The sequence below is a fragment of the Toxorhynchites rutilus genome, chromosome 3 (genome assembly GCF_029784135.1).
Source record: "Toxorhynchites rutilus septentrionalis strain SRP chromosome 3, ASM2978413v1, whole genome shotgun sequence".
Lineage (NCBI taxonomy): Eukaryota > Metazoa > Arthropoda > Insecta > Diptera > Culicidae > Toxorhynchites > Toxorhynchites rutilus.
Window position 1 is genome coordinate 287,850,039 of NC_073746.1, and position 20,742 is coordinate 287,870,780.

At 38.3% G+C, this 20,742-nt stretch overlaps 1 protein-coding gene across 1 annotated transcript in view; it reads left to right on the plus strand.

Annotated features, from left to right (window-relative positions):
* LOC129780415 (A disintegrin and metalloproteinase with thrombospondin motifs 7) overlaps nucleotides 1–20,742 on the plus strand; it is a 133,562-nt gene that overhangs the window by 80,442 nt on the left and 32,378 nt on the right. The window contains exon 9 of the mRNA XM_055788681.1: nucleotides 13,853–13,966. Coding sequence (XP_055644656.1) covers nucleotides 13,853–13,966 — 114 coding nt within the window. The remainder of the gene's footprint in view (nucleotides 1–13,852; nucleotides 13,967–20,742) is intronic.

The following is a 20,742-nucleotide window of genomic DNA, read 5'->3' on the forward strand; positions in this document are numbered from 1 at the left end:
ATAATAGAACAAATATATTCGTTCGACGCACTAAATTCCGACATTCTGAAGAATTCTTTCGTCAATGATCCTTGTCTTACAGGTGACAAGCGAACGGAAAAATCCAAAAAAAATTAACGGAAACGCAATACGAGGTTTCATATAATTCAGATGTATACATAGTTTCTGTTGAACAGTCGAGAGTTGTTACAATGTTACTACAAACAACGCCCACTGCATATTACCGACCTATAAATCCAGATTACAGTGCTCTTTCAAGAACAAAAAGCCTCTTCTCCGGAAAACAAACATCAGATAAATTTTAAAACTCTCAAAACTCTGTATTCAGGATACTCTAGATTCTCAAGATACGAACGCATTCTTGATGTAGGACTATGAAATTAAGCCGGCACATTGCATATTATTTTAAAATAAAAAAAAAGTTTTTTTTGTTCTATTTTTGCTATCCTCCACCGGAAGCGCTGCAAAATTTGTTATTGGCAAGTACAGTGTTTGGATTTCGATCAAAATCGAATGATACACAATATGTCATGCAAGTAACCTCTCACGAACATATAACCAAATATGAGAAGATCATTCAGATACTTGTATGAATGACAGTAATCACTTGTGTTACACTAAATGATTAAACCAAAAGAGGAACGAAGACTGTTGTTTGAATATTCGAGCTGTATCAAACATTGCAAACCATTTTCGAAGCCTGCATACAAGTTTGAACCGCATATATCGTCCCGCTCTACTATAGCGAAACCCACTGCACAGACAAGTGCAAAGCAATAAATGATACAAGAAAAATTACGTCATCATTCGGTCACCACTTGCGGAGAGCAACGAATGGGAAAAGAGAGCAGTGTTGCTAGTAAAACTATGCGGTCTATATGAATATACATATTTCCAGGGATAGCGGCGTTAAAAATGGTAAATATGATCTGTCTACCCTTCCCTTAGTCGAGTTAAATAATCATATAGTTTGCACTCTCTGAGACTTAAAAATCAGGATCTGCTATATTAGCTGAATATGAATCATTCGCTTTGCGTAGTTTGTACGATCCTGTTGTTTCATGATGCATGGAGAGGTCGATATGCATATGTTAGAGGCAAAAAAGAAAATAAACTTTCTGCACCGAAAGCGTATATGATGGTTCTGCTTGCGCGTCGGTGTATCATGAAGTGCGAGACGATGCAGAGTTGTCTCGTTCTCTTTTGTGTCGTTATTTGCAGCACGTAACAACAAAAGAATGCTGCTAGGGAAAATTATTTGTGTATGATCATATTTGAACGAACGAAAGCGATTTTTTCAGTGAATGGATCATTTGGCAAACACTGGGCAAGCAGCTGCTTCACATCATCATACGGTTCTTCACTCAATGCCGCTTTGGAACGGGTCCTCTTCGCAGCGGCTAGTTACCCTATATTAAGGTGTATATCGTGGAGAACCGAAACACATAATACGAACGAAACAAACTTTATCAAAATCCAGAACTCTCCGAAAAGGCACTCGATCCACACGGAGGAAGAGCAGCAACTGAGCTCGACAATTTATTGCAGTGAAGATAAACTATTTATAACCTAGCGATGTCTCTCGGACAGCAGTGACAATTAAAAATTTATAAATTAAAAAAAATAAAAATACTTTGTTATCTGATTCTGATGTCTGTTTTAGGGAGAAACTAGAAGATTGAATTAGACCCAATTTAACTATTGAAAATCATTTATGCTTAATATATTAAACAACTCTTGGATTTTTTACAAATTTATTGACAACAGAATCGTTGAAATCATTTTACAACATAATGCGTTACAAATGTTTCTGATATTTAAAAAAAAATGTGAAAGATTTCTAAATTTGTAAAGAAAAGCTTAATCCTACGTCAAACTACACACATAAAATAACTGTTTCTGGACTGACTCTGTACATTCTTCGTGTACGAAAATAAATCGGTTCTTTCGCGTGTATTTGTTTTGTTTTGTAAAATGAAAATACAAACACTGAACATATAAGGTATAATGAATGATTTCGAACGCTTATAACTCAACCGCTTCGGCATAAATTGCAAAGATGTTTGTATCAATTAATTAAAAATATTTCTAGGCATTTCTTATGATAAAGAAAATTATAAATATTTTTCAAGTTACACATTCACATAATAGTAACATGTCAAGCATTATCTAAACGCGCAAAATCCCACGTTTTGATTGGTCCAATTTGTGCTCCTCAAATTGTACCGACCAAAAGGGGCGGCTAGAGCAAAGCAAAATACAATTTACAATACATCAATACCACTGTGAAAGTAATCATAGCTATCAACCGTACATATCATTCTATCCAAGAGAAATAAGAAAACGAAGACATAATATTAACATTAGCCACGCCGTCTCGCATCAGCTAGCGATCAAATAATAGTCTGTTATTCCCAATGCTGATATAGCATACAACGGTTTGCTTCAGATCTTGAAAAGAAGCGAAACATTGCGTCGCAATCACTTTGTGATTCTACTGCCAGTCCTACCGATCTATAACAAAAAAGTAAAATGTCAATTTTGGCGCTTGCGTCACTTTGCGAGATTACGGCAGTATGTTCTTTAGTTGAAAACTGAAAGTAAAAGTTTGTTCTGCAGCGGTTGCTTTTACATCCGCGGCCACCAAACAATCGATTAGGCTGTGGCATAGTATGATTTGTGGATTATTTTTTTTGAGAGCGTTGGTAATGTAATTTTGTTGAGAGGTACTGAAAAACTTAGATGTTCAACAAGTTCAGTATTTCAGTGTTGCTCTAGACAGCGAGCAATCAACAGTACATGCTAATATTGAGTTAATACTTGAAAATGAGACTTCTTCGTTGTTTTCGAATTGGTTTGCGACTAACCGTTGCAGTTTATTTACTTTTTTTAAGTTTGCTTACTTAGTTTACTTACGTTACATCTGCTCTGTATAAAAATATAAATAAAGAACAACGAAATGAACTCCGCATTTCTGCTTATATTTCGGAAGTCTTACGACTCGTCCATTTCTCGACAGATCACAATGATGTTTGCATCAATCGATTGAAAATATTTTCACGTAGGGAAAATGGGGAAAAGTCGGACATGTTAAGAAAACTTTAATTGTATCTTTGGAATCTCATCTTCCCCAAAACATGAATGCAGATTCTTACAATTCAATATAATGTTTTCAAACTAATCGGTTAAATGTTTTACAAAGGAAACACTCCTTGTTTTATACTGAAATTTAAACAGATATATATATATATATATATATATATATATATATATATATATATATATATATATATATATATATATATATATATATATATATATATATGCTTTTCGAAACAAACTATTGAATGATTTTTAGGAGTACGCACCTTTTCCGCGCCGTTCGTCCATCTTGTTGAATAAACCTCATTTGAACCCATTTTAGGCCAAGCGTTCGACAAATCGCAACTTTGCAATTTCTTACAACTTTGATAATTTTTCATGTCGTTGGAAAGGCACCATATGGTAATGATTTTTGCACCAACAGATAGCTTTTTGACTTTATTGGGCAATAAATTCGATTGAAAGCAATGTGTTTGTGAAGTGTTTTTTATTTCAATTTAAAAACCCAATAAAACACAAAAATGTGTGAACTTTTGTACAGTATCACTTTGATGAAAGAACACACATTGTGATATAGGACAATATCATTCGATTGAGCCTAATCGGAAAAATAACAGCTGGAAAAATCGAGTGTTCGAAAAATCGAACGTTTGCCATAACGAGCATTTTTTTCTGCTGAATGCATACCAACACATCTAAATTTTGGTTGTTGGCGCCATATTGTAATGTCTACCTCGTTCTACGCAGAGGATACTGCTCGTTTAAGGTGAAGATGGAAGGAAGCCACAAATGTCTGCCACAATGGCATTCTTTCATCCCCCTCACTCACCCCTCGCCCGAAAATAAATAATTTTGCGAAACGGTGTGAAGAAAATGATCGTTTTCGCACACTTCCCATCAAGTAATATCAACCAAACTCTAATCGATTACTCACAAAACATTAAATTTCCATCTGCCGTCGCAAAGTATAGTGAAAAACGTCTGAAAACTCGAGCTAGTGCTCTGAAAGTTAAATTTTCATTTTTCAATTTTCCGCAATGGTTTTGTTTGTATTGGTGAAAGCATCGCATGTTTTCGAAACTGATGCCAGTCAGCATCATCGAAACAGCTATAAAAACCACTAAATGAAATGTTATTCCTGAGTCATATCGTTCCATGGCATGAAAATCAATAAAATAAAATTGTGTTGATATCAATACAATTATTGTTTTTACGTTTAATAGGTCTATAATATAAGTTTTAGCAACTTTAACATTGGTTAAAAAAATTGTATTGCAGAGCTCGGAATACTGCCACGGCTGCCACTGCTATCAAAAATAGTAAACGAAAAAGTATTACATTCAATCAACATGCCTCGGCCAACGAAGAGAATGGTTAAGGCTTTCCAGCATGAATATGTGGAAAAATAGATCAACGAAGGAAAATATTAAGGAACTATTAATCAACATACTTTCATCAACACCAATGCACAGTCAGAAGTGCAATGAAATACTTCAGAATTATTTACTTTTATTTTTGCATCAAAAACACCGTGAAAATTGGGGAATTTGGCATCAATTTATAAAATCTGGAAAGTCATGGCATGGTTTAATGAATAGAGGCGGCAGATTCTGGATTGATCAGCTTGTATACCAAATCAAAACCCTATCAAGAACATATGAGGAGTGATCGTACGAATAGTAAATGCAGCTTACAAGTAGTATGAGTAACTTGAAGAGCTTAAACGAGATCTGAAGATAACCTACGAATTAGAAACTTATTATAATTCATGTGAAATTGACGTTAATTTTGTAAAGAAGTGGAAGTTCTGAAACACTGGAATTTTAGTTTTTTGAATGTTTCGCACCTGGCCTTAGTTTTTTGAATGTTCAAATGGCCAGTCTTATGAATCACCCCGCATCAAATTTTAATGTCCAAAAGTCATCTCTTTTATTTTATTATATCCTAGCTGACCCGACGAACTTCGTCCCGCCCAAAGATTTTTTGATTTGAATACTTTCAAACATCCACGTTTTCTTACTAAGTGAACGTTAGTGAGTCCAATCACTGAACTCTTCATTGATTGATTACCCTTTGACCCTTTACAATTTCCTTGTACTATAAATTGTCTAGTACTTCTACAAAAACTCGTCCTAATAATATAAAATTATTTTCAGACACAATTCTTGTTCAAGATTCTTCAAGCATTTGGATCGGACCATTCCTTCCTCGGGTTTAGGGCACACCAACACATTTGGCCTTTCATTATTGTTTATATAGATAGAAGATATAGGAATGCGTTATTCCGTCTGAAAATCCTTTTCCACTTTTGTACAAAAATCAATTTCTTAAGCGCCAACATCAAGTGGACTAACAACGCTTAGCTAATATTAGAACATATGGGAATTCAATTTTCCGATTTTTCTCTCCGCTATCTACGGGATTCGTTCGAGAACTCGCGAGCTGATCGGACAAGTTTGAGAATCGATCCGATAACGGTGTTTTTTTTCACGCAGATTTATATTGTGCTTTTTTCATCAGCGCTTGCGAGTGAAGCGAGCTCAATAAAAAGTGGTGCACGATCGAGATGCTGAGGATCCAGTTCAGATCAACACACATTCATCACACGCTACACAGCAGCGGCAAGTAGAAGTTTATTTTTCTATTGTTCCATTTATCATTCCTTCAACCTCCTGTGTACGATTTACACCATTGTCCAACATTGTATTTACCAAATCGGCAAGCGTTGGCATTAGGGGTGTACAATTTTCTTACATTGCCGTTGAACTTTTGTTGAAACTTTTTTTCATTTTTGAATTTATACAATAAAAAATTTAAATAAATATAATTTATATATACCTTGAATACAAATATAATTTATTTACTCATTTATTTTTTTCTATTTTTTTTATTATTATTCTATACTGTTCACATCGAACAGGTGACTAATTTATTATTATGGCTGAGGGCGGGGAGGATCCCCCCTCCACGTCATTGAATGTTTCTGATGCTGACCCACCTCCTGAAGAGCAGGAGGATGAAGCAGACGTTGAGGAGGAAAATTCTGTGTATGAAGTAGAAAGTTCTGAAGATGAGGAAATAGATGAAAAACATGATTTTCGTCTAAAGGAATACCCGGAGGGATTCAAAGGTCCATTCATTGTATACTTTAGACGAAAATCAGAACCTCTTAATGTCATTCGCATCTCAAAAGAACTAACGCAGAAATTTTCCAAAGTTACTGAAATTACTCGGATGGGGCCAGACAAATTACGAGATGTCGTCTCTTGCAGGACCCAAGCGAATGCAATAACGCGCTGTGATCTCTTTGCGATTGAGTATCGCGTATACGTACCCTGTTGCAACGTTGAAATAGACGGTGTAATAAACGAAAAGGGTTTGACTCGAAAAGAGATACTCGATGGTGTCGGTCACTTCAAGAACTCCTCACTTAAAAGTGTGAAGATTCTTGAATGCTATTGACTGAAGTTTGTGTCACTTAAAAATGACAAACGAGTTCTCAATCGGACAAACTCTTTTCGTGTGACATCTGAGGGTTCCGCTCTTCCAAACTACGTTGCAATAGGTGCACTTCGTTTACCTGTTCGGTTGTTTGTACCCCGGGTAATGAAATGCAACAAATGTATGCAACTCGGTCACACGGCCGCCTATTGTTGCAATAAACAACGTTGCACAGATTGTGGAGAGAGTCACGATGGGACTTCTTGCGCAAAAGAGCGCAAGTGTCTTCATTGCGACGAGGCTCCACATGATCTTTCTCAATACCCGGTGTACATACAACGAGGGGAAAAACTCAAGCGTTCCTTAAAGAAACGTTCCAAGCGTACTTATGCAGAAATGCTTAAGAGTTCCGCTTCAACGACTCAGGACAATCCCTACTCCATTCTGCAGAACGACGAACCTGTTGCTGACGCTCCCAATGCAGGAAGTTCCGGTACATCGCAGGGTGCCATTAGGAAAAGAAAAATTACTTCTTTTCCATCACTCCCCAGAAAGAAGACCGAAACTTCCCAAATTTGAATGAAACCTCGTATCGAACGTGCTGAGAATAGACCGAAGCAAGTACCTCCTGGTTTAAGCGGTTCTTCTACGCACCAGGGGTCCTCAGCACTTCCCGGAGCAGAGCCCAACACGTCTGTTCCTTTTTCGCGGTCGAGGCAACAGCCACAATCTGGCTTGCTTGCGCTTTCTGACCTGGTGGACAATATTTTAAATGCTTTAAGTATAAATGACCCTCTTAAAAGCATAGTATTATGTTTGCTCCCGATTGTGAGAACATTTTTGAAAGAAAAATGTGGTTTTTTAGCAGCGTTCATTTCCCTCGATGCCTGATTCAGTGCAAGAGGTCAAGGATTTGACCACTGTAATACAGTGGAAATGTCACTCCTTCTATAGAGTCACTCTCCCATCGATGACAGGCATTGAAGTTGTCGCTTGCCAGACACAAATCAATGGCAAAGACCTCTGCATTGCCTCGATATATATTCCTCCAAGAACTATGGTTGGCCGCCATCAGTTTTTTGATATCATCGAGGCACTGCCGGAGCCGCGGCTAATCTTAGGTGACCTCAACTCCCATGGAACAGCATGGGGTTCAATCTACGATGACAACCGTGCCACTTTGATTTATGATCTGTGCGACAACTTCAAATTGACAGTTTTCAATACTGGGGAAGCAACTAGAATAGCCAACCCTCCTGCACGGGCAAGTATGCTAGACATATCACTTTGCTCTTCTTCGTTATCCCTGGATTGCACGTGGAAGGTAATCCAAGATCCTCACGGTAGTGACCACCTGCCAATAATTTTATCGATCGCCAATGAATCAGGTTCTCGTGAGTCAGTCGATATTGCGTATGACCTCACGAAAAATATTGACTGGAGAAAATTTGCAGAAATAATATCTGAAGCACTTGTTTTAATGCATGAACTTCCTCCACTCGAAGAGTATAATTTTATATCGAGTTTGATTTACGAAAGCGCACTTCAAGCTCAAAAGAAACGTGTTCCGGCTACCACTTTCCGACGTCGTCCTCCATCACTTTGGTGGGACAAGGAGTGTTCAAAGGTCTACCTTGAAAAATCATCCGCTTTCAAAAAATTCCGGAAAACTGGACTAGTGGAATGGTTTCGAAAGTACCAAGCTCTAGAAGCCAAACTAAAAGGTCTGATTAAAGCAAAAAAGCGTGGATATTGGCGAAAGTTCGTCAATGGTTTGTCAAGGGAGACCGCTATGAGCACTCTTTGGAATACGGCTAGGAGAATGCGTGGCTGGAACCATACAAATGAAAGTGAGGAACACTCTGACCGTTGGATTTTCAAATTTGCAAGAAAGGTTTGTCCCGATTCCGTTCCTGCACAAAGCGTCGTACGCGACATTCCGCTCCAATGCGACTATGAGAATTTTTCGATGGTAGAATTCTCAATTGCCCTCCTCTCATGTAACAATTCAGCTCCTGGGTCGGACAAGATTAAATTCAACTTGTTGAAGAATCTTCCCGACTTGGCGAAACAGCGTTTGCTAAACTTGTTCAACAAGTTTCTGGAGCTGAATATTGTCCCGCATGACTGGAGACAAGTGCGAATACGAAAACCCAACAAGCCGGCTTGCGATCACAACTCGTATAGGCCGATTACAATGTTATCCTGTATTCGTAAATTGTTAGAGAAAATGATTCTACTTCGTTTGGACAAGTGGGTTGAAGCGAACAATTTGCTGTCAAATACGCAGTTTGGCTTCCGCCGAGGTAAAGGGACGAACGATTGTCTGGCGCTGCTATCTTCTGAAATCCAAATCGCATTTGCTCGCAAAGAACAAATGGCTTCCGTTTTCCTCGATATCAAAGGGGCATTTGATTCAGTTTCCATGGAAATTCTCTCAGAGAAACTTCATAATCGTGGACTTTCACCAATTCTGAATAATTTCCTGTACAATTTACTGTCAGAAAAGCACATGTTTTTCAATCATGGCAGCTTGAAATCTTCTCGATACAGTTTTATGGGTCTACCACAAGGCTCTTGCCTAAGCCCCCTCTTGTACAGTTTTTACGTCAATGATATGGATGATTGTCTAACTAGAGACTGCACGCTGAGACAACTTGCAGACGATGGAGTTATTTCCATCACGGGTACTAATCCCGTCGTTCTGCAAAAGACGTTGCAAGATACCCTGAACAATCTGTTCACGTGGGCCCTCAAGCTGGGTATCGAATTCTCTACGGAGAAAACTGAAATGGTCGTTTTTTCTAGGAAGCACGAACCCGCCCAATTCCAGCTTCACCTATCCGGCAAAACGATCCAACACTCTATGTTTTTCAAATACCTGGGTGTATATTTTGATTCTAAGTGTACCTGGGGGAGACACATTGCGTATTTGAAAAAGAAATGCCAGCAAAGAATCAATTTTCTCCAAACAATAACCGGAACATGGTGGGGTGCCCATCCAGGAGACCTCATTCAGTTATACAAAACAACGATATTATCAGTGTTAGAATATGGCAGTTTTTGCTTCCGATCAGCTGCCAGGATTCATATTCTCAAGCTGGAGAGAATACAATATCGTTGCTTGCGTATAGCCATGGGGTGTTTGCATTCGACACATACGATGAGTCTCGAAGTTTTGGCAGGAGTACCTCCGCTTACTCTTCGGTTCACAGAATTATCGTACAGATTTCTCATCCGTTGCAAGATCATGAATCCATTGGTGATTGATAACTTCGAAAATCTACTCCAACTGATTCCTCAGTCAAGTTTTATGTCTTTATACCATGAGTACCTATCCCACGACGTGCACCCTTCACCAGGCATCTCCAACCAAGTTTGCTTCCCATACTTTTGCAATTCCTCTGTCATTTTTGATCTGTCCATGCGACAAAAAATCCATGGAATCCCAGATCATCTACGCTCCGATTATATTCCGCCGATATTTTCGGCAGAATATGGGAAAGTTAGATCTGATAAAATGTTCTTTACTGACGGTTCATACATAAACGGGTCCACTGGCTTCGGCATCTTCAATGAAAATTCCAGTGCCTCTTTCAAACTCAAAGATCCTTGTTCCGTATATGTCGCTGAACTGGGTGCGATATACTACGCACTAGGGATCATTGAAACATTGCCCATCGACCACTATTTTATTTTTTCAGACAGTCTCAGCTCAATAGAGGCAATCCGCTCAATGAAGGTTGATAAACGCTCATCTTATTTCCTAACAAGAATAAGACAACTATTGAGTGTTTTGGTCGAAAAATTATTCAAGATTACCTTAGCATGGGTTCCCTCTCATTGTTCGATTCCGGGGAATGAGAAAGCGGACTCGCTAGCTAAGGTGGGCGCTTTAGAAGGCACACTTTTTGAAAGGCAAATTACTTATAATGAATTTTTCCACATTCCTCGTCAGTACACGCTCGTAAGTTGGCAGCGCATGTGGAGTGGAGATGAGTTCGGTCGTTGGTTACACACGATTATCCCTAAGGTCTCGACGAGTGCATGGTTCAAGGGATTGAATGTAGGTCGTGATTTCATTCGCGTGATATCTCGGCTTATGTCCAATCACTACAACCTAAACGCGCATCTCTATCGCATTGGGCTCGCAGCAAACAATCTTTGTGATTGTGGCGATGGCTACCACGACATCGAGCATGTTGTCTGGTCGTGTATCCGGTGTATCTCTAGAGCACTGAGAGCACAAGGCAGACAATCGGAGATCCCCGTCCGGGATATCTTAGGTAGCCGTGATCCTGATCTTCTGCTTCATCTATAACTGTTCCTCAGGAACGCCGATGTCAACGTTTAATGATGTTTCCTTCGTTGTGTCCCCGTTTTATATCCCTCCTATCCGATCGATAAACTTTTACTTAGTCGCGGCAATACATACACACACTCTTTACAGATACACGGGCCAAAGGTTGTGCAGTCCACTGATCATTCAACAAGAGCCAAAGGTTGTACCGCTCATGACAACTCTACATGAACTGATGATTGCGCCGGTTAGTGACCATTCTATCCTGGATTCCTCGAGTCGAGAAAGACGCACCACGCTAGATATGAGGTACAGACTACGGGGGCGTTGCTGATTAAGGGTCAGCTGCATCCCAATAGGAAGTATCCCGTGTCGGGCACACGTACAGAGCATTGGAGACAGCAACATCCGAATTACGAAAACACTTGTAATACTAACCTCGAGCCAACCGCGAGTAATCGGTTACATATTACTAACATAGATAATAAGAAAAATTGTCAAAGTATTGAACTTCCGGCCCCGTGAGGCTAACGCCATATGAGCCTTGATAAAAATATATATTTTGGAAAAAAAAAATCTACGGGAAGAGACGAATGCAACGAAATACAGGAGGCTAAAATCGGACCATCCCTTCTTCGGGTTTCCCGCTTACCAACAGATACTGCCTTACATTTTTATTTATATAGATATAGGATATGGAAATGTGTTATTTCGCCTGAAAATCCATTTCCACTTACGAACAAAGATCAATTTCGATAGCGCAAACGAATGGACTAACAACGCTTATTATGATGTAATTTTCGAACATGTGGGAATTCAATTTTCCAAATTTTTCGACCGTCCTTCAGAGTTTTTCGAAAATTTTCCTGTTTTTCTCTCCACTATATTGATCTACGGGAAGAGACGAATACAACAAAATAAAGAAGGCTAAAATCGGACCATCTCTTCTTCGGGTTTTCCGCTTACCAACAGATTTTGCCTTACATTTTTATATTAGGCTGTCAAAAAAGTCCTGCGGTATTTTTTTTTAATTTTCATTTGTTCATAAAATTAGTTACAATCATCTGTTTTAAGTCAAATATGCGCCGTTTTGTTCGATGACTTGTTCCCAACGAGATGCCAACTTCATAATATCCCTGTTATAGAAGCTCGCTTCCTTATTGGCAAAAAACTTGGATAGCCAATTTTCACAGGCCTCTTTTGTGGCTAACTTCTGACTACCTAGCTCGTTCGCCATGACCAAAAACAGGTGGTAGTCACTTGGTGCAAGGTCCGGACTATACGGCGGATGCAAAAGAACCTCCCATCCGAGCTCCCGGAGCTTCTGGCGCGTCACCAAAGAAGTGTGTGGCCTGGCGTTGTCCTTATGGAAGACAATGCGGCCTCTGTTTATCAAAGATGGCCTCTTCTTCATGAGTGCTACCTTCAAGCGGTCCAGTTGTTAGTCCGAATGGACTAACAACGCTTATTATGATGTAATTTTCGAACATGTAGGAAATCAATTTTCCGAATTTTCCGACCTTCCTTCAGAGTTTTCCGAAAATTTTCCGGTTTTTCTATCCACTATATTGATCTACGGGAAGAGACGAATACAACAAAATAAAGAAGGGTAAAATCGGACCATCCCTCCTAAGAATCCTAAGAAATGTTTTGAACAGTCATTTCCCGGAAGATGGAAGATGGGAAAAAAAATAATTCTTGAACTTTGGGGTTTTTCAATAATCGAAATTACGCCAATGACTTTTATCAAAACAAAATAATGTTTACAGCTTGGTCGTTAATGGGATAAGGTACTGTAATGCTATGCATTCCCTATCATAGGCAAGGTAGGAGCTCATCAAACATCATCAAAATTAGCGGTCAGATGCAGAATAGCAATGTGTGTTTTTTGTTCATCAGTTTGGATATTATTTTAGAACTAAACGAAAATTGAGAATTAATCCTTTCGCAGAATTTTTTGGTGGCCCTGAAAAGGGCCGATGATTTTTGTGATTTTGTACAAACAGCTGGAGGTGGTTGATTCAATCTCCTAGACCTCGCGCGATCTACTGGTCATATGTCGTATTTCCCTTAAGCCGGGATTCCAATAGGATACCATGCAGCTTGCGGCACGTTAGACATTGGGTTTCCCATCGAAGCAACATGATGCGACAATCCAACTCTTCTACATAATTAATTAATTGAAAGGTGTCGTTTTATATCCGACACTCAACGGATCGGTACGGTTTATCGTTCAATGTTAGTTCAGTGGAGTTCCACGTTTACACGCACTGCACTGAGCATGCATTGTATATGTACTTTTACATATGTTGAGTTGTCCGGAAACTCCGTTCGGAACTGAAGAATAAAATTTCACAGTCCAACCAAATATGTATTTTTTTTGTTTGCCCTCCACTCACCCCCATCTCGAAGAAACTCTTATTCGAGAATCCTAGAGTTGGGCACCAATTATTTTTTGCTGGAAAAAAATTAAAAAAAATTACAATTCAACAGGATAACACAAGATATTATATATGTTGTCCAACATAAACAATGCGTTCGTGTCGTGGACACAACCTTCTTTAATTTTCTTTCGATGATTCGCAGAAGATCGCATCGCACGGGTGAATTACCCAGCGCATCGTGTGGAAACGTGAAGAAGAAACACCTCAAAATAATTTAATTAAACACCAAAAATCATGGACCTTCGAACAGTGAAATGAAAATAAATTAATTAGATTTGAAGTACTCATGCATATTTTCCAGACTCGAATGAGATTAACTTGTATATTATAGGTCACATTCCCAATAAACCTAGAATGAAATACGAGATATCAATCTAATACCTCAGTTTCTACAAATCAATTCGACAACTGTATCGATACATTTCTGCTATGGAGAGCATTATTTATTAGATTGTGACACAACACTCTAAAGATCGTCATTTACGTCCGATACGATATATGTTCACATCAGAATCACATCCAATCCATGACTGTCACAAGCAACCTAATAAATCTTGTCTTCCAGCACCCTGGGAGTTGCCAACGTGGGCGGCATGTGTCGTCCGGACAAGTCGTGCAGCGTCAACGAGGACAACGGGATCACCCTGGCACACACGATATCCCACGAGCTCGGTCACAAGTAAGTATATTCAATCGGTGCCCCCTTCTGCTTCCATCAGTCTAGTTATTGAGCAAACCACTTCCTGTCCGGTCCATCATCCCAGCTGACACTTGTTGTTCAGCTGAGCTTTCGCGATGGTGCGTGCGACTCATATTTTCCTCGCTAATCTCCGCCGACAGGGTAGGCGACCAAAGCGACATCGCTTGTACAGCATGACGTCTAAATAGTCCACGCTCTCGAGACCAACACCGTCGAAAACCAGTTGCCACCTATTTAGAAGCAGATCGAATGTAATTAGCCGGTAGCCCCTGCGAAGCGTTTGCTAGAAAATAAAGGGAATTATTGATTATTAAACAGTATTAATTGTTGGTCAATATTTGCCCTCCACTACACTGCAGATACGTTGTTGCGGAAGGCTATAAAAATATGATTGATCGCTGGCCGATACTATAGGGGAGGAGAACTGATAGCCCTTGATATTGTAACATTTTCTACCGAAAGTTTTGGGACTTATTTTGGTTGAACAAATTCTCAAGATAAACACACCGTATGATAGATGATAATAATATATCTGTCTAAATAATCACTCCAATTCACCTATAATAAATTATTTGAAATTCAATTTGACCCTCCCTATATTGCTACCGTAGAAAAACAACGTTCCAGACAGAGCACGACTAGGGTAGTTTAAGTTCCTGGCCCTACGCAGTGCTTTCTGAACCCCTACCGATTGATTGATCACTTCCATGATGAATAATTCAGTAATATCGGGCTCTCTTTAAAAATCTCTACTGAAAAGTGCTTTCGATAACGCTCTCGATCGAGAGTGCTATGCGTGAATGAGTATCAGCCAGCGCTCGTAACGATACAGATGCGCGTTTTGCGCCAAAGCGGTGAAAAGCCGCGGTGAAACCCTTACAAGATTTATGGCCACTAATTGTATCGACACTTTGAATAATTTATTGCCCCAACCCTGGTACGGTCAAATTGTTTTTCTCTATGAACCCACTGCGGAGTTCGCACTGCACATATGTATACGTTGCAACGACTCGCATTTCAACAGATCGCAATCTGCCTCCGTGTAGCTAATTTGTTGCACTTATAAACCAAATTCGATTTATTTATTTTATTGCCCCTCGTGGGGGACAGCCCGGCTGTGGAAGTAAGCGATCGAAGGCTAATCGCGCCTCGCCGAAGCTGTGTGCAAATGTGGAAGAATGTGAATACATAGGTATGCATTTTTCAAAGTTAGCCTAATAGAGCAGAGCAGCATTAATAGAGCTGTCACGGTGGAGAGTTACACCGATCCCGATAATGTATGTATCTGACGGCTAACACTCCGCTGCTCACTTCTGGCAACAGTAAATGTCACCGAGGCGGAGTGTCAGTTTGACAAATAGCGATAAGATAAACGACGCTCTTGCTGATGCTAATCTTTTGTTCTAAACAGACGAGTCAATTTGTAGGTATCTAATAGGCACTTACGATCGATCGAGCCGTGTTGTTGTGACTAGGGTTGGGCCAATAGCTACTGCGTTTCGGATTTGCATAGACACGGTCGGTCAATAATATTACATTATCAACAAGAAAACAAGCAAGGAACACAGTAGAACTCCGATTATCCCGATTATCTGACCACTGCACAGCAGGGTTGCCATAAAAAAATCTGTGTTTTTGGTCTCAGAAAATCTTTTTATCTGTGTTTTTTCTCAGAAAATCTGTATCGAAATCTGTATTAACCCTTTGCGGTCTTTTGTTTGTTTTGAAAACACAGATCTCAGCCACCACAGCAAAGAAGTATACTAATATTATAATTTATGCAACAATGTATCAGTTCACACTTTTTCTAAACGAATTTTAACTTATTCACGACCCAAAACGGTGCTACTATGAATGATAGATAACGGTACTCAGTATAAACAAAAGTTGTCATCCATGCTTGAGGAGTATTAATGGAAAACTCCATGTATTGCAGCACCGTGTAAAGACCATTGTTTTGTATGTTCAAACAGAAAGATAAAATGCGAAAGACGCCAAACTAATTATTTTTGTGATACATGCGAAAGATATCACACGAAGAAACATTATAACAAATATTTTTTAAACATAAACATAAGAAACATTGTGTAGTAAATACTTATCAGGAGTTTAGGAAAAATAGAAGGAATCTTGTTCATCTTTCATAATCTCACAAAGTTATATATCACTGCTATTTCAAGTAAAAATGATTGCGACTAGTATGACACGCATGTCAAAATTTTATACGATCGCAAAGGGTTAAGGGTTTTGAAGCATAATCTTAGCTATAATATAGTATTGATTGGCAAATTATGAATTTGACGATGTTGGTGTTATCCACGTAAAAATTCGCATTCACTTTGCTGCCGTTCTACGCATAGTTGTCCCATGTTCCAAAATCAGCAACTGAGAAAAGCACATTCATAGTTTTCTAGCATATTTGTCTACGAGATGCTTTAAGGATATCGAATTAGCACTACACTAGGTTTTTTATAAGCAGAAATATATTGTTTAATGTAATGTAAAATGATCCCCTCACTTGAATCAATCAATCTTAGTTACGGGCTTAAAAATTCATGGTGGGGCAGTTATGCCTAGAATTTCAACATGGAACAATTGAACTTGATGTTGTTTTTGAAAATACTGGGAACAAGCAATAAGTTTTTTTTGTGTTTTTTCGAAAGATTATGCATAAAAACATCTTTTTTATGAAGAAAGGGAATGATCTACAATACTTTGCAGAATATAAATCTCATTGTTATTAGGCATTCGCTAACGAGGTGTACACGTGCTCTGTTAAACTTTTTTTTATTTGTTTGACAATTAGTTCGTTCTTCCAAACCAGAAATGAGAACATTAGCCCTGCTGAAAGCGTGATGTAAAATTCTTGTACTTGAGCCGATTTATTTGATATGGATCTACATAAAATACATTGTGAGACAGTTATACATAGAATATCAACATTGGACAATTGAACTTAATGTTGTTTTTTAAAAGCTGGGAACAAACTATAACTTTTTTTTGTGTTTTCCCGGAAGATTAGGCATCGAAAATTCTTTTTATGAAGAAAAGTGAAAATTGTCAAGAAGTAACATAGGAAAACGTGCGTAGAACGGCAGTGTGCTTTAGTAGGAAAAAGATAAACAGTGTTAGTTATTTATTGTAAAGCAAGACGATGGAGCGGACTTTTGCATCTTTTCGCCTTAGATTGAACATGAGAAAGCAGTACTACATGCTAAATATGAATGCCAAAATGACTTTCATTCAAATCGATTCGAATGCTATATGGGCAAACCTTTTTTTTTGTGCGGGGAATAGGGACCGCACAAAAAAAGTCGCATAAAAAAATCGTGCAAAACTTCACCAGCAGCTTTAAAATATCGTGTGAGGTACACATTTTGAAAAAAACTTTTTTTGTGCGGTAGATGGGGACCGCATAAAAAAAGTTTTCCCCAAGAAAATAACTCAAATCCACGCCATTCACCGTTCAATTCCCTTTTGTTTCCCTGCTTTGCGATGGGACACTTTGCCTTTCCAGTTGCGCGTGGCTGTTTTGTGCTTTTAGTTGCATGTCGAAACGTGTTGCTGTTAGAAATCATGCCATGCAAATACTTAGAAAAACTTAGAGCATTTGATGAGAAGTGGATAATTGAGACGCAAATATGATTTTTTCGCACTGAAATGTATATAAACCATCGAAAAAAACTAAATGGACAATAACTTTGTCAAATTTGCTTCAATTCATACACCGGACAAAAAAAACCGCACAAGAAAAGAAAATCTTTCGAAAAATTTTCTCTCGAAAACGAAGAAATTGCTTCTCTGATATAGAGATATGTTATGTAAAAGCTTTCAAGAAAAACATTTTGTTTTCAAAATTGTATAATAAATAACTCAGAAACGTAGCTTATATTACTTTATTGTGTTGTTGTTTGGGTAAGGTTAATGAATAAATTCAACTAGAAGACGAAGCCAGCCTTTCTCATGATGTTTCCCTTCGTACTGTTGATTAAAGCTTGATTCATTTAGAATCAAGAATAACAAAACAGTTGTATTTCGGGATTGGTTATAGGTACAAAACATGCTTTAGTACCAAAATACAAATAATTTATTGTTCAGAAAAAAAATATTCGAAAAATTATTCCTTTACACTTTGAAACTGTGTACGCTATATCGAGGTAAAATGTACGTTATATCGAGGGTTCGTTATATCGATGTTCCCCTGTACAATCAATAATCACGAAAACAAAATCCGAGTTTCTGGCAAGCGTAATATTTTTCCAAAAAGGACTAAGTAATTGGCTTTAATTTGATATATCGATCATCTGAATCGGTTCCGTAGTTCAAAAGGTATGAGTTTTCAAATGTGCACCCATGGCCGAGTGGTTAGCGTCTCACATTATCATGCCGGGTGTTCGGGTTCGATTCCCGTTCTGGCCGGGGGATTTTTCGTCAAAGAAATTTCCTTCGACTTGCACTGTGGTCACGCGTATTCTATGTAGGGCTTGCCCCTCGGAATACATTCAAGGCGTGTTATTTGGCTTAAGAAATCTCAACTAAATATTAATAAATGACGCCAGTAAATGCATACGTTGAGACGGCAAAAGTTCCACAGGGAACGGAAGAAGAGTTTTCGAAAAGGGTCATTTTTGGGAAAAAGGCGAAAAATTGATTTTTCGGACCACCTTAAACCGGAAATGGGCACCCTCTTGAAAAAAATACGGGTCTGATATTTTGCTATAAAAACAAATCTACCACTTTGCACGGAAATCTGAGAACCACTATATCGGTTTCACATGGAATGGCTGATTGTGGTTTGAATAACTCTATAGCCATGACGTAAAAATCTGTGCATATCAGGATTCATATAGTATCAAGAGTACAGATCAATGTAACGTTTTGCTGTGTCGATACATGAATCTGTATTTTTTTCTGGATCCATCTGCTCTGAGCATTATATTTCTATAAGAATATTTCGAAGTCATTGAATCAATTCTAAATCCACGACAGTTGTTTCGGGTTCGCAAAAAAAATCGACGGGCGGTATTGCCATCTATTGCTGTTGCCAGAATCTCCAGGCTTAGAGTTGTCAATGGTGAGATTCATTCTAGTTTAGAAGCTTTCCTAAATGTGAAAATTCCATTGGTTTGTTTTGCTGAGCTGAAATACCGATTTGTTTTTTTTTGTGGCATGACATGTGTTTCAATCCCAGATTTCCGAAACTCTAACTTTACAAGCATAGCAGCGTTGCACAGAAGTTTTATTTGTTAAGGAATTGACGCATTTTCCATCAATTATTCTGAGAAATCATGAGAATGAAACAACGCCTTTATTGCTTTTAATCATTATCTCCAAGGGCTTCGACTCATTAATTTAATTTTTTTTTATAACCTTTTCATAATAAATTTTGTGATGTTTGACCCAAATTTATATTTTATCCTCTACATATTAGGCGTTGTGCACAAATTACGTAACGCTAAAAATCCGGATTTTGAGCACGCTCCTCCTCCCCCCCCCCTCCTGTATTACACAATTTTCTATCTCTAATACACAGTAAGTAACGCAACCTCGACGCACTTCCCCCCTTTTCGCGCAACGTTATTTGTGCTACGAAAATTTTCGCAGTTTTGTGCTACAGCGGACAGTATTTATTTGAAAGCTTATGTTTTTACCTAAATTTTGTATGTAACCACAACCGTGGAAAACTGCGGTAACAAACTTTTAAGCTGGTTTTCTACAAAAAATCACTTTTTTTCATAATTTTTTTTGTTGGCCCTAATACGATCAAATTTTACAATATCTAATGAAAGAGATTGATTTTTAGTTTTTATAGTTTTTCGAACAACTTTTCTGTTGACGCCACTTGAATCCAAGCTATCATTGAAGCTGCAGAGCGTTTTAAAGTACAGTAAAACCTGTTTTTGTGCGGTTTTTTTTTGCGAATTTTTTTTTTGTGCGGTTTTCTGTTCTTGTGCGTTTTTTTTGCGATTTTTTTTGTGCGGTATATGAAAAGAAGCATATTTGACGAAGTTATCGTCCATTTAGTTTTTTATGGTTTATATTCATACTCAATTATCCACTTCTGAATCATTCCCCTCATCCCATCAGATGCTCTAAGTTTTTCCAAGTTTTTGCATGACATGATTTCTAACAACATTACGTTTCGGCATGCAACTATAAGCACAAAACAACCACACGCAACCGAAAAGGCAGACTGTCCTATCGCAAAGCAGGGAAACAAAAGGGAATTGAACGGTGAATGGCGTGGATTTGAGTTATTTTCTTGTGGGAAACCTTTTTTTATGCGGTCCCTATCTACCGCTCAAAAAAAGTTTTTTTTTCAAAATGTGTACCGAACACGATATTTTCAAAAAAATGTCAAAAAACGTCAATATGCCAAACTTTGAAATGTCATAAAAAATCAAATTTGATGATATTACGCTCAAATTTGGGATATTTGAAGTACTGGAGTACTTGAATATTATCGCAGGGAAGGAGCAACATTGCGAAACAGCCTAGGCAATTTCCATGTTTTGCCTAATGGCCAGCGATTCCCCATTGTGTGACAGTAGTACCAACTTTAAAATAATTGTAAAATGTACAGTGGTATCACAAATATCAACATTTTATGTGTGATGTCCAAATGGTCACCAAGCTATCCAAATCTAAATAGTTTCCCTTCTGGCTAAATATATCTTAAATCGAACGGCCCTCCGTTGTATTTGCACAAACGGTATAAACATTTGTTGTGCATTATAATTTGGTGAAATTCAGGA